Raw genomic sequence first — 14062 nt, 5'->3', positions numbered from 1 at the left:
TCAAGAAGTGACAACATATAGAATGCAACAGGACATTTCTGAATGGTTGATGAATTTAGGTAGCTTATGTGTAGTTATCTTCTAGTCACTGATTAGCATATTCTTTGATAATCTATAAATCATGTTCCCGGGGGCGGGGTTTATGTAAATGTTAGGGTTAGTGATGTCACTAACCTGGGAGGAATGTTTGTTGTAGTCCTTAAAAAGCTATTTCTTTCAAAGAAAATATCTCCCTTTGCTTTGAACTTTAAGCGTTGTTACTTTGCAGATGTTGTGTTTATGCTCAAACAGCAACATTACACACTAACTAAAGTTAGAAAAGTGAAATCATAATCAACCACTTTATCTTAACCTTCTTAACCTGTCTGTTTGACAGTTCAGCTTTGTTCTTGCTGTAGCCTATTTTATTGATTATTTTGTCTTTCAGTCTTTCATTTCTTTTTAGACATCTTGGGGACACATCTTTTGTTTACTGAGGCCCTCTTGTGGGGAGAGAACAACCGTAGAAAGCCTAAATGCCAATAATGTAACGAGCATTTGTGTGAAACCCCTTCCAACCCCAAATTTGTGTCAGTTTATGAAAAAAAAACATATACATAACTAATAGGTAATAGGTTAAGAGTACTGGAAGTTGCTTAATAATGCCTTGATTTAATAGATTTTATTATCTTTCACAATCTTGTGTATTATCAAAGATTACCAGAATTTTTTCCAGTCTCATTTTCTTTCATGTAAATCAGTATTTCTCTTTGGTTTTGGCAAATAAATTTGATTAAGATGAGTTATTCCATAGAAAAGAAAAATAGACACATTTTGAAATGTCCAAAAACATTCATTTAAGTAAACACAGAGTAGGCATGAATTTCTTTATATATTACAAGTCATTCTTTTAAATGAAAAATACTAAGGCAAGCTGGTCCTTGAAATGAAAGACCTATACATGAAATATGAATATGGCATTTTGATGTTTATAACAGCTAACTCATTTGAAACACTAACAAATGCATTTACCGTGCTACACAAAACAAAACTTTGATTCACATACATTGATCACTTAAAGCAAAACACATTCGAGAAATAAATATGAATAGACTTTTATAGGTAAACATTTAACAGTAAAACTTTCCTTACTGCAATGGGATTCATTTGAGACCTTATAAAAAGGTAATTAAGCCATTAGTTTATGAAGTGTAAATATAAAATCTGACCTGAAGTTAACGTACAAACTCTCCAAGACTTTTGGCAACAAAGTATCCTCTTGCAATTGACTTATAACTCATGATACTTCACACAGATTTTAACTGAGTGGTTTTAACTGTATTGACACTATAGTCATGAATGGTATATTCAGACTATATTATGATCATAAAATATATTTCTAAGGAATATCCTTAAATTCAGAAATTATTTACACTTCATCTCAGAGTAAATGAGATTGAATCATACGTCTTTAAAACATCAGGGCTTCTCTGATCCCTATTAAGAAATTCCTACAAGAGACTCCAGAAGACTGACTCCTGAGTCCTCAATTTGAGCGGGACTGAGACAACGGGGGAACTGGAGGTGTGAGATGTAGTCCATATGACTGCACTCTTGATTGTGGCTTGGACGGTCACCGTACTCATGAAGAGTGTCAAAAAAGACCAGGTCAGAGTCTGAGGAAAGACTGAGGTCCATGTAACAGTTCACGGTGTGATCCGGAGATGCAGATGGTGTATTGGGAATGTCGAAGGTGTCGTTTACACATTCCATGGTGGCCTGATTGGCATTTTCATCCAGATACTCCAATTGAGATGTACTGATTCTGCTTTCCTTTGTGGATGTGCCACCAGCAGCTTCTGTGGACCAATCATACTCTTTAACATACGGACATCCCTCCCCATCTGAATCAGAAAAACTGAGAATGTGAGTGAGTCCAGTGTCATCCCCATTCAGTGTGGGTCGCTCAGAGGAAGGCCTTGCGTCTGTCTCAGAGTCTAGACTCAGAGAAGAAGAGCAGGAGTATTCAGTCATGTCAGTGCTCCAGCTGTTGTCTCCCTGCCTGCAGAGCTCTGAGCTCAGGTGGAATGAGGGAGAGTCTTTTTCTACCGGAAATGTAATGGCTCTGTTCCTCACCAATGATGGTTGCTCTGTGGCGATCACTCTGTTGTCATTGAGCAGCCTCTTTTCCAGCTCCAGCTTCATGTGTGTGTGGATATAGTGGCTCCGTACACGACTGGAGTTAAACTCGATTCGGCCTGCAGGATTCCCACAGCATTCCTTTGAACATCCACAAGGAAAGTTGGAGCGATCCATCTGTTAACAGATTATATATTTATAATAATTATATTAAATTATATATATATAAAAACAATACGGCAGCATAACTACTTGCTGTCCATGAAGAAACATCATGGATGAGATTCAATATTTCAATGAGATTAGATGGAGGGTTTTTCAGATTTTTCTGAATGTCAGATTTTTTATAGTTTTTTTTAAAGAAATTAATACTTTTATTCAGCAAGGATGTATTAAATTTATCAAAAGTGATAGTAAATACATTTATAATGTTACAAAAGATTTCTATGTAAAATAAAAGCTGATCTTTAGAACTTTCTATTCATCAAAAAATCCTTAAAAAAAATGTATAATGGTTTCCAGCATATTAGAATGATTTCTGTAGGATCATCTGACACTGAAGACTGGAGTAATGATGCTGAAAATTCAGTTTCATTGTATTTTTGATCAAATAAATGCAACCTTGTTAAGTATAAGAGACTTCTCTCAAAAACATTTTAAAAATCTTACCGACCCCCAAACTTTTGAAGACCAAATTATCTGAGCAATGCTATCCAAGTTCATTGTATAGCTCTATTGTCTTACTGTATGTCAAAAATGGTCTCATTTAGGTCTATTTTTCATCTGAGACAAAATTTATACCTAAATGAAATAGCTGAGAGCTCCAATAAATCTCCTGAGCAATGAAAAATCATTTGAGCAACAAAATGTCAATAAAACAAAGGCGCTATCATTAATGAAAAAAATAAAACAATAATTTATTAATTTATTATTACTTGGCACTTGATGCCAGCCTGGCTGCAGGCGCAGGTCTCCGGCTCACAGAAGCCCTGGCAGTGGCATCCACAGTCTTCCCTCCACCGCCGCAGCTCCTGCAGCTGCCTCTTCTCCTCCCGGTCGATTCGCACAACTCCTGCTGCTCTCAATAACGCACGTCTGCGTTTGGAAGAGTAAGGACGGAGGGATCCCATATCCTTGAGCTCTGTACTACTGAGATCCTCATCTTCATCTGGGACGTCATTCACTGTCAAGCTGGCTGCTTCTGTCACTGTGAGAGTTCCACTGCTGATCAGCTATAATAAAAAAAAGAGAAGATAACGTATAAAGACAACCTAAAAAGAACTTCATGAGTTCACACTGTATGTATATATATATATATATATATATATATAGGCCTCCTCTTGTGCTGATTGGTAGATTATCTGAACATGTTCCCCCCGAACTTTGTTAAAAAAACATAATATATTGTTTCTGGATATTGGAAAGTAACCGACTCACCTTCTGCCTCAAGGCCTCCAGCCTCTCCTCTTGGTGTCGCTTGCGGAGTCTCTCCATTCGCAAGCGCTGCTGCTCCTCCGCGTGCTCCGCCAGGGTGAACTGCTGACGGGCAGCGTGCCGTCTAACCATGCCCAGTGTGCAGCCACCATGGCTGGGCACGCTGCTGAACCCTTGACAGCGCTGGAAGAGGAACACTGTAACCAGGCCAAACCGAACACTGCCTTTGGATTGAGCATCTTTTGTCTTCTTCAGGATGGATGAAACTGAAAGTAAAGAAACAAAATGTGTTCATTATTAATTATCTTATGGTGGCTGTGACTGTTGCAGATGCCACTAGAGGGCAGATCTGTCAACAAGTAAACTGAACTCAACAATGAGACTATAAGGAAAGTGATCAGATCATTTTACACATGCAGTTCTAAAAGGAATAACTTTCTTCAAAACTGCAATGTTTAAATCGTCATTCTTTATTTGCAATGCCAGTTTCACTCTCTGAACGAGGATAATGGGATGAGGTCGTGCGTCAGATGTGTTTGCACTGTAGCAGCCCTTAGTAAATCAGCTTTATTTGCAGCACTTTACTTGCAGTTTTCACTGTGAATCAACAATGAAAAACAGTGATCCAGGCATGTCCAGGCACACAGACAGACAACATAATCTCACAGTACTACCTGCAAAGGAAAACACTTACAGATATGCTCTTTCCCGGTCAGGATGGTGAAACTGATTATGGCTTGATATTTAGTGTGTTTACTTTGAGGTTTGTGGGTTTAAAATGACTTAGGATGACTGTGCACAAAATATTTTGATAAACAATGTTACAACTGTCTGTTTCTCTTCTTATCTAGTACGCTGCACAATAATGCTGAGGTCAGATAACAAGACACCACCTTATGTTTAAATACACTGGAGGTGACAACTGTTCGTTTACAATATATGATTTTAAAAAAGCACAGTTACTATGCATGACTCACTTGGTATGTGATGGCTTGAAGAGAAAGAGCCAAAAGGCCCAAAGTCCACACTGTCATTTTGGGGGCTGTCTTCATCAGAGTCCCATTCAGAGTGTGATGAGGGGGATGAGGAAGAGTAAATGGCATCCTCGTCTGGGAAACCATATTTTCTCTTTAAACCCCCACGCTGCAATGTAGCCATGGCAATCTGTCAAATTAAATTGGAGAAATTAAAGCATAATATTATATATAAATTCATAGGTCATAAAATGATGTCACATTTTTTGGTGTATATCAAGTCTGAAAATAGAATTTGGGGATGTTTGATAACTATTAGCATACAAATCCTAACCAGCAGCAACTGGACACCTCTCTCTTGTTCAGGCCGGTTCCAAAGATTCACATCTTCACTCTAAACGCAAGCCCGTTTAGCAGGTTTCCCAATATGAAAAAACTTGACATGAACCACTACAACATCACAAGCACAGCTTTCTCCGGAAAACTATCATTGTTTTTAATCGTATTATGCAAAGCGAATGCAAGCACATAAGTGTGCATTATGCAAGCAATGATAAGTCTGGAGGGAATCAATAGTTCCTTCAATCTCGCTCTGGAGTCATTAACATTCCTCAGATGTTTGGAGTACTTCAAGAACAAAATGTTAAGACATTCAGCTCAGCTAAACTGCATGACCAAATTTGTAAACCAATACTGGTTTTTATTGCAGAATCCCACAAACATATGATAGCAATTGCCAAGCTCCATTTCAAAGCTTATGAATGCACTTACAAGTACACGCTTTGTGCAAAAAGAGACAAAAGAGGAAACATAACACAAATCGCACATCTACTGAAGTTTTTCTGCTTGAGTGGGTGTGCAATGGAAAAAAAGCATACGCACAGAGAACTCTGTGTACCTCGAATAACAGAACAACACTACCTCACACCGCAGGACGGAGCAATCTGCATCGCAGATCACCTGGTTCTTGTTCCAAGTGCATCCAGTCAAGCCCAACCCACACAAATGGCTCCTATGCCAAGAACAGTATGTGCCCCTGTGTATCCTGGACAACCTTAACTTTCTCTCACACCTCTTTCACACAGGTCTGGCTTTCTTTGGACAGTGTTATGTAAACACCTGCACTGTAATCCCAGATGCAACAAAGTCAACTATGTAAAAGGTTATAACTGCATGAGATAAATGACACTTTGTGTTGCACATAATTGTCGAAGTGATTTTTGTTCCATAAAGTATGTGTGCAAGACTTTCATATTTAATTGTTGCATAGCAAATTATAGGCTACCTACAGAAATGCAGCATCAACTGGTGTGGTTACGCATGATTTACTGCTCTGTGCAGCGGTGAATAAAGTGATAAAACTCTTAAAAGTGTGCAGACACCAAGTCCATTCATTTATGCATCTTTGGTGAACAGTAGGTGGTGCGGGTGTGTGTGTTTATGTAGTGTAGGAGTAAGACAGGAGGGCAGCTGATTACAAGAACATATTGGCCTAAAGTACAATAACAAACAAAAGCCACAACTTTTCACTGAAAGCCAAACAGAATCTATAATTTCTTGGACAGGCAGTGTTGACTACAACTATGCAAATGAACATGTGAATGTTAGAATGTCTCCCTACATGTAAACAGAAGGAGGAGGTGGAGTTTGTAGTCTGTGAAAGGGGAAAGTAGTAGACAGCTGTCAGGTGGAAAAATAGGTTACAGCAAACCAAAACAACCAGACGTTTTCTCAACTTTACCGTGCAGAAAACTGAGAAGACTTAAAAGCAAAATGTATTTGTAAAGCAGGGTGAATACAAGTAAAGTGGGACGGTTTCTGATCATTTGTCATGGGTGCTGTTTTGGCTGCAACTGTGTCCTTCGAAGTAAACATTAAGTTTACCCTAAACTAGTATAGTTCTATACTAGTTTAAGGTAAACTTAATGTTGTTGTTTTTACAGGCTAATGGAGGAACACACACATATTGATAGATTATTAAGCTAAAGTGTCATACCTTAAGCTAAAGTAGTCAAACCCTCTCTAACTTCTTTTCTCTTAAGTTATACACGAGGATATGACTTTAATATAACCCATGTTGCGCCTAATTGCACTAAATGATGTTCAAACATCATAGATATTCAAAAATGTATTATTTTTCTAATGTACAAAACAGCTTCGTTCCACTTTCGACATTTTCTGCACAAAGTTAAATAGAAAAATGAAAGTCTAAGCAAAGCGGCAGTTTAAATACCTAGAGTTAATATAATATGCAGCTTTTTTTTTTTCGCACACGAGCACTTTAATTCTACAGCTGGTGAACTTCCGTAGCGGACTTTCTCGCGGTCATGCTTTATTTATTCAGGAATGTAAATGACCACATCAAAACGCGATAACAATAAAATATACGGTAGCAGTTATTGAATCGCGTAGCAGACAAATTGAAGCCTACTATTGAGTTCACATTTTATGCTAAATATTGTTTCACGCGCTGCGAGAGATCTACACAGGCACCTTGAACAAAAACAAACACTCACCCAGTAATTATGTATCTGTGTATCATGAGTGGAAGAGACAACCATACGAGCCTTGAAAACGATCCCCTTTCTTAGTCCTCGATGCACTTACAGAACAGTGAGATCAGCTGTTGGTGAGTTTGTGTTCGTCAGTGGAAAACTCCCCCCACACTGCCTGACGTAAACAGTAACATGAGGACAAAAACAGCACTCATTACGCTCAGCGCGTGCACGCAGACACACTGGTGGGCAACGAACAGTCATACTCGATGGAACTGGCAAAACAAACTTGTCAATGACGAAAAACTGCAGAAGCCGACGCCAATTCTGCTGCCCATCACACGAGGATGTACTGGATGTCCTTAATTTGGTTTGTGTGAAACACATAACTCACACAGGGCCAAAAAAAGGCTTCTAAGATATATTGTGCAATATCAAATGTTTTAGATGAGTTCTTACTTAGAGCATAAAATCATTTTGTCAAGACTGGTTTTGAACACTTTAAAATTGAGGAAGTCAATGTTTTGTGTCGTGTTCTAAGTTAATGGACATTGAGCAATTAGGCTTATTTTGGGAACCAACCTTTTGTGAAAAGAATATGACAGTTCATATAATGTAATGACATGAAGGTTTCTGTTTAATGGTTTCCTTAAATCCATATAAGGAAAAGTACATAATTTTTTTAAAAGAAAGTATCGATTTATTTTTAGAAAAGTAGCGATTCACTTTAAGAAAAGTAGTGATTTACTTTAAGAAAAGTAGCGATTTTTGTGTGAAAAGTAGCGATTCACTTTAAGAAAAGTAGTGATTCTTTTTGAGGAAAGTACTGATTCTTTTTGATAAAGTAGTGATTCACTTAAAGAAAAGTTGCAATTATTTTTATGAAAAGTAGCTATTCATTTTAAGAAAAGAAGCGATTAATTTTAAGAAAAGTATTGATTCACTTTAAAGAAAGTAGCAATTAACTTTAAGAAAAGTAGCTTTTTTATGAAAAGTAGCGACTCTTTTTGAAAAAGTGTCGATTCACTTTAAGAAAAGTATTGATTCATTTAAGTAGCGATTCTTTTTATGAAAAGTAGCGATTCTTTTTATGAAAAGTAGCGATTCTTTTTATGAAAAGTAGCGACTCATTTTAAGAAAAGTAGCGATTCTTTTTGAGGAAAGTAGCGATTCACTTTAAGAAAAGTAGCGATTCTTTTTATGAAAAGTATCGATTCACTTTAAGAAAAGTAGCGATTCTTTTTGGAAAATTTGCGATTCATTTTAATGAAAGTTGCTATACACTATAAGTATCGATTCACTTCAAGAAAAGTATTGATTCACTTAAAGAAAAGTAGCGATTCTTTTTGAGGAAAGTAGCGATTCACTTTAAGAAAAGTATCGATTCTTTTTAAGAAAGTACCGATTCATTTTAGGAAAAGAATCAATTCGTTTTAGAAAAGTAACGATTATTTTTTAATAAACTAATCGATTCATTTCTGATGGATGTAGTTATTAGTTTTGAATATACGCATGTATAAAATGGTAATATTGTTACACTATAAGGGGTAAGTTGTCAAAATGAAACCTGCCACATTAGCTTTTTTTTCCAGCAGAATTTAAACAGTGAAACAATTCCAAAACAATTAGTGAAACAGCGAAAAAAGGCAAAATACAACATATCAAACCACTGTTCTGACCAAGAAATATTGTAATTTACAAATATAAATTGATCACATTTTAAATGTGACAACTTGCCCCAGACTGACATTTACAAGAAATTGCCTTAATGCCACAGAAAACACATGTTACAGTTACTGAGCTATGTCTTTTTTGCTAGCCCCGTTCTCTCTTATATTTATTTAGCCTGATGCTTTCTGCAAATGGATTAATGGATCTTCTCTATTATTTTCTCAAGTCTGTGCTGATGAAGAAAAGAATGGCAGTACAGGGATCAGACAAAAGGCAGAGCAGAAAAAACATAAAGACTGCTGCTCCAGCCACTCAGCCAATCACTAGAGAAACACTCCCTGGATACCAAAGAGCCTCTCCATGGCAATGACACTGTGAAACATCCATCACAGGAGACTCAGGCATCATGGATTCAGAGCCAGATGGTAACATCTCTCTGCCTCACTCTCACTCTTTCTTTCTTTCTTTCTCTCCTGCTCGCACACACATAACACTGACTGTATCACCTCAATGATTTCCCATCTGTTTGGTAGTGAAACCACAGGGCACATATCACCCATCAACCCCCCTTTCTTAGCTGGTGGTAAGACAGACGTACAATAGAACCACAGACGCTTAGAAAGCAGGTTAAAACATGTCGACAATACACTAGGGAATGAGCTTTCAAACTTAACACATTCATATGATGGGGTTCAATGTTTTGTATGTAATATATTGTGGTTATTATTAAAGGATTAGTTCACCCCAAAATGAAAATTTCCTAATAATTTACTCACCCCAATGCCATCCAAGATATCCATGTCTTTCTTTCCTCAGTGGGAGAGAAATTATGTTTTTTGAGGAAAACATTTCTGGATTTTTCTTCTAACAATGGACTTCATTGGTTACCATCGTTTTTAAGTCCAAATCAATGCAGTTTCAAAAGTATTTGAAGTGTTTAAACGGGCTGTACGCCATCACAGCTGAAGAAGAGGTTGTTATCTAGCGAAACGATAGGTCATTTTCAAAAACATTTTATAATTTATAGACTTTTTACCTTCAATAGTTCGGATTGAGCTGATTAACAAACGGACAGGGAACTACGTCATCACGTTGAAAGGTCACGCCGGCGCCGGCAGAAGTACCGCCCCACTGTTTACAATGCGACCGTACGTAGGAGGATAGTTCAAATAGTATTGTTTGCTATTATATATATAGTAATAGTATTCAGCGAATATGAATATGAATATGAATAGTATATGAATAACATTCTGATGAATATGAATAGTAGTTCAAATAGTATTGCCGGCGCCGGCGTGACCTTTCAACGTGATGACGTAGTTCCCTGTCCGTTTGTTGATCAGCTCAATCCGAACTATTGAAGGTAAAAAGTCTATCAATTATTTTTTTTTTAAATGAAAATGACCTATCGTTTCGCTAGATAACAAACAATGAAGTCCATTGTTAGAAGAAAAATCCAGAAATGTTTTCCTCAAAAAACATAATTTCTCTCCCACTGAGGAAAGAAAGACAGACATGGATATCTTGGATGGCATTGGGGTGATTAAATTATTAGGAAAATTTTAATTTTGGGGTGAACTAATCCTTTAACTATTCTGAGAATTACCATAAAACAACAGTATTGAGAGACTGACCACAAGTTGAGAATGTGATTTATGCTAAAAGCTGTGTTTCTGCCCAACCTATTTTAGTGCGTACCACAGACATCGCACACCATAAGCAAATCAATTCAAAGCATGGACCATATACTCTGTAGTATGCAGAGTTAACGTGGAGAGAAGGCAATAGGTTATTAGCTCACAAACTGTACATCTGAGCATAATACACTGGAAAAAATAAGAGTAGAATTTTATGATTTCTCGCTCCAATGAGATATTAGTATTTATCCTCAGCTAATAGTCAATACATCATCAGTCCTTCTGACATTGTCCTTCCACCGTACCAATACCTTTTCCCCCTGTGTTGCGGCAAACCGCCCGCTGTCACGCCTCTCGTCACACGGGAATGAGCGCCAGGTGAAGCTGGTTTCAGTCAGAGTGGCACGCTCCTTGGGCTTTGAAACAGTGTTCTCACTGCTCATTTCATTGTGTACTGTGAACGGCGTGGACACAGTGGAAACGTTGGGTCAAAGACTTTGATCTAAACTGCACGGGATCGTTTTGCATCTGAAGAGACTGCCGGTTTTTCACTGCCAATTGTTTTAAGATGCACAGGTCCCACATTTGAAAGGGGTTCCTTACTTCTGAACTGAACACTGGGTTCCACACTTCTGAATTGAACACTGGGTTCCACTCACAAGAATGAGACTAAAGTTGCCTTTTCTCAATTTATTGCAGAATTTCAGTAGATGAAAAACCTTTAAAACCTCACACAACAAACCAGTGTAAATATTGATCAAAACCCTTAAAGGAAGCGTATGTAAGAAATGTATTTCAATTAATCATAAAATGGCCCTGATATGTCACTAGACATTAAGAAATCATGTTCATTTCAAATACTTATATCACTGACAACAGTAGTCCGGCCAGGATATTGTCATTTAAAAGTGAAGTTGCAGCCCTCAACTGATGTTGATGTTGTCATGTTGTGTTTTGGCCTGATGCTCCACCCTCCACCTATCTACTAATCACGAAGTCAGTAGTGTTTCGGCATCCGGATTGCCAACTCTGCTCTAGTTACCACAGCTACAGCTACAAACGTGTCGGATAAAAAATGTCTAACGTTACGAAACCTAAAAGACCTCGTTATGAATCCGAAATACGTCGTGACAAAGTCAGAAAAAAAAACGTACTGTGTAGGACTCGTCACTTGCCATTGGAAGCTCCTTGTAGCAGCCTACGTTCCTGCTGGATCCTGCAGCCTAACTGGCAACCTCGAGTCAGGGGGAAGGGGGAAGGGGGAGGGGGGAGGGAGGAGGGGGAGGGATACACCGCTCTACAGTAATTTGAAAGTGATTGCAGTACCAGTTTTGGCCACAATCTTACATACGGTTCCTTTAACCCTTGTGTGGTGTTCAGAACCCTAAAACCCCCGGGATCTTCCCGGTCAAAAATGACCGGACTATAAAAAATAGCTTATAAATCTCTCATTATACTATATTTTCACCCAATATTGGATTCAATCTTTTTGCCAACTTGTTCTCTTTCAATTAGGACTGGTTTTATATTTCTATTTGCATCTAATTAATCGTAGGCCTCATTTATTTGACAGTAGGGATCTCATTTTTTGAGTAAAAAAAACATTATTTTTGAATAATTTTGGAAATATTAAATAAAATCTGAAGAAAATTGGCACTGTTTATCACACTAGTCTACTTTAATTTTTCACTAGGAATTTTGTTTTGAAAAACTTTTATTTTGTACAAAATGGCACATTGTCACACTTGTGGTCTTCCCGGTCAAAAATGACCGGCCTACAAAAAATTGCTTATAAATCACTTGTTATGCAATATTATCACCCAATTTTGGATTCAATCTTTTTGTCAACTTGTTTTCTTTCAATTAGGACTGGTTTTATATTTCTATTTGCATCTGATTAATCGTAGGCCTCATTTATTTGACAGTAGGCATCTAATTTTTTGAGTAAAAAAAACATTATTTTTGAATAATTTTGGAAATATTAAATAAAATCTGAAGAAAATTGGCACTGTTGATCACACTAGTCTACTTTAATATTTCACCAGGAATTTTGTTTTGAAAAACTTTTATTTTGTACAAAATGGCACATTGTCACACTTGTGGTCTTCCCGGTCAAAAATGACCGGCCTACACAAAATAGCTTATAAATCACTTGTTATGTTGTATTATCACCCAATATTGGATTCAATCTTTTTGTCAACTTGTTCTCTTTCAATTAGGGCTGGTTTTATATTTCTATTTGCATCTGATTAACCGTAGGCCTCATTTATTTGAGAGTAGGCATCTCATTTTTTGAGTAAAAAAAACATTATTTTTGAATAATTTTGGAAATATTAAATAAAATCTGAAGAAAATTGGCACTGTGCCAAAAATGTCTAACGTTACGAAACCTAAAAGACCTCGTTATGAATCCGAAATACGTCGTGACAAAGTCAGAAAAAAAAACGTACTGTGTAGGACTCGTCATTTGCCATTGGAAGCTCCTTGTAGCAGCCTACGTTCCTGCTGGATCCTGCAGCCTAACTGGCAACCTCGAGTCAGGGGGAAGGGGGAGGGGGGAAGGGGGAGGGGGGAGGGAGGAGGGGGAGGGATACACCGCTCTACAGTAATTTGAAAGTGATTGCAGTACCAGTTTTGGCCACAATCTTACATACGGTTCCTTTAAGTAAACAGGGAGTGGACACATATAGGTTAGTTGTCACAACGAGCGAGAAAGTTTGACATGGAGCACAATCACTCTTGAACCTTCAGAGAATCACCCATTTATAAAAAATCCTGGACATAGAAGAGTCTGCTGGCAAAAATAGAACACGACAGAGCTCATAATAAAACGAGAATCAACATTTACTTGGCTTTTCGGAGATGGCGAGAGAACTGGGGGATTTGAAATGTTGTAAAAGTGACGCGGAGATGGTGTTTTTAATACTCAACGGGTAAGGTATTTTATTGAACAGATAAATTGCCATATGTAGCTCTCTAACAGAGTTCATTGTAAAGCATTGTGGCAAGCAAGACGAGGCCGAGGGCCGAGAGAGAATGGTGTGAGGCCGGTGGCGTGATTACTAAAGAGCTTCACCTGCACGCCGCACCAGCCTCCTATCTCACGGAGGAGCAACAGAAACAAAAAAGGGCGAGCGACGACAGTGAAGGAGGAGAGAGGACCAGGCCTGGACTTTATGTTGTGTTTTGTTCATGTTTTATTATTTGTGTGTGGCTGTCGTCCGTGAGGGGCTGCTCCTTCACTGTCGTCACTCGCCCTTTTATGTTTCTGTAACATTTCTGTGACATAAAAATTACATAAAAGCAGATTCATTCATTCATTCAGCGCTGTTGTTGCTGCGGTGTGTCACGTGACAAGCAATGACGCGTCACCATGGAAACCATAAAGTGACATGTTCTAAATATAAAATAATTTTATCTCGGAAAACAATATTTCGTGTGTGTTTCATAGTCAATATTTCATAGTCAGTGGACTACATTATTTATACCACAAAATACTCTACTGTACATTATCTAAAAAATAGTGTATTATTGCATATCAAACTAGTTAATGCTCAATAATACACCATTTATTTAGCAAATTTTTTCTGTGATTTATTTAGCAATTTATCCTTCAAAATAAAATTTAGATTCTATTATTGAGTTGATTCGCAATTCATTTTGTGATAAAAAAAAAATTGTTTTCTTTACATGAATTAAAAAAAAATCTTAATTCTTAAATTAAAGTCTCTTC

General features: G+C 37.5%; 1 protein-coding gene across 1 annotated transcript; it reads right to left on the bottom strand.

Moving 5' to 3' along the window:
- Positions 1 to 811: 811 nt before the first annotated feature.
- On the bottom strand, positions 812 to 7204 carry csrnp1a (cysteine-serine-rich nuclear protein 1a). The gene is made up of 5 exons (XM_082172524.1): positions 7043 to 7204; positions 4530 to 4716; positions 3556 to 3818; positions 3054 to 3350; positions 812 to 2295 (listed from the first exon to the last, which is right to left on the bottom strand). The coding sequence occupies exons 1-5, from the start codon at positions 7085 to 7087 to the stop codon at positions 1480 to 1482; spliced, it is 1608 nt and encodes a 535-aa protein (XP_082028650.1). The 5' UTR covers positions 7088 to 7204; the 3' UTR covers positions 812 to 1479.
- Positions 7205 to 14062: the final 6858 nt, after the last annotated feature.

Source organism: Leuciscus leuciscus (assembly GCF_965113295.1).
Source record: "Leuciscus leuciscus genome assembly, chromosome: 6".
Taxonomy (NCBI): Eukaryota; Metazoa; Chordata; class Actinopteri; order Cypriniformes; family Leuciscidae; genus Leuciscus; species Leuciscus leuciscus.
The sequence above is the reverse complement of the archived record's forward strand: the minus strand, read 5'-3'. Positions and strand labels throughout refer to the sequence as shown.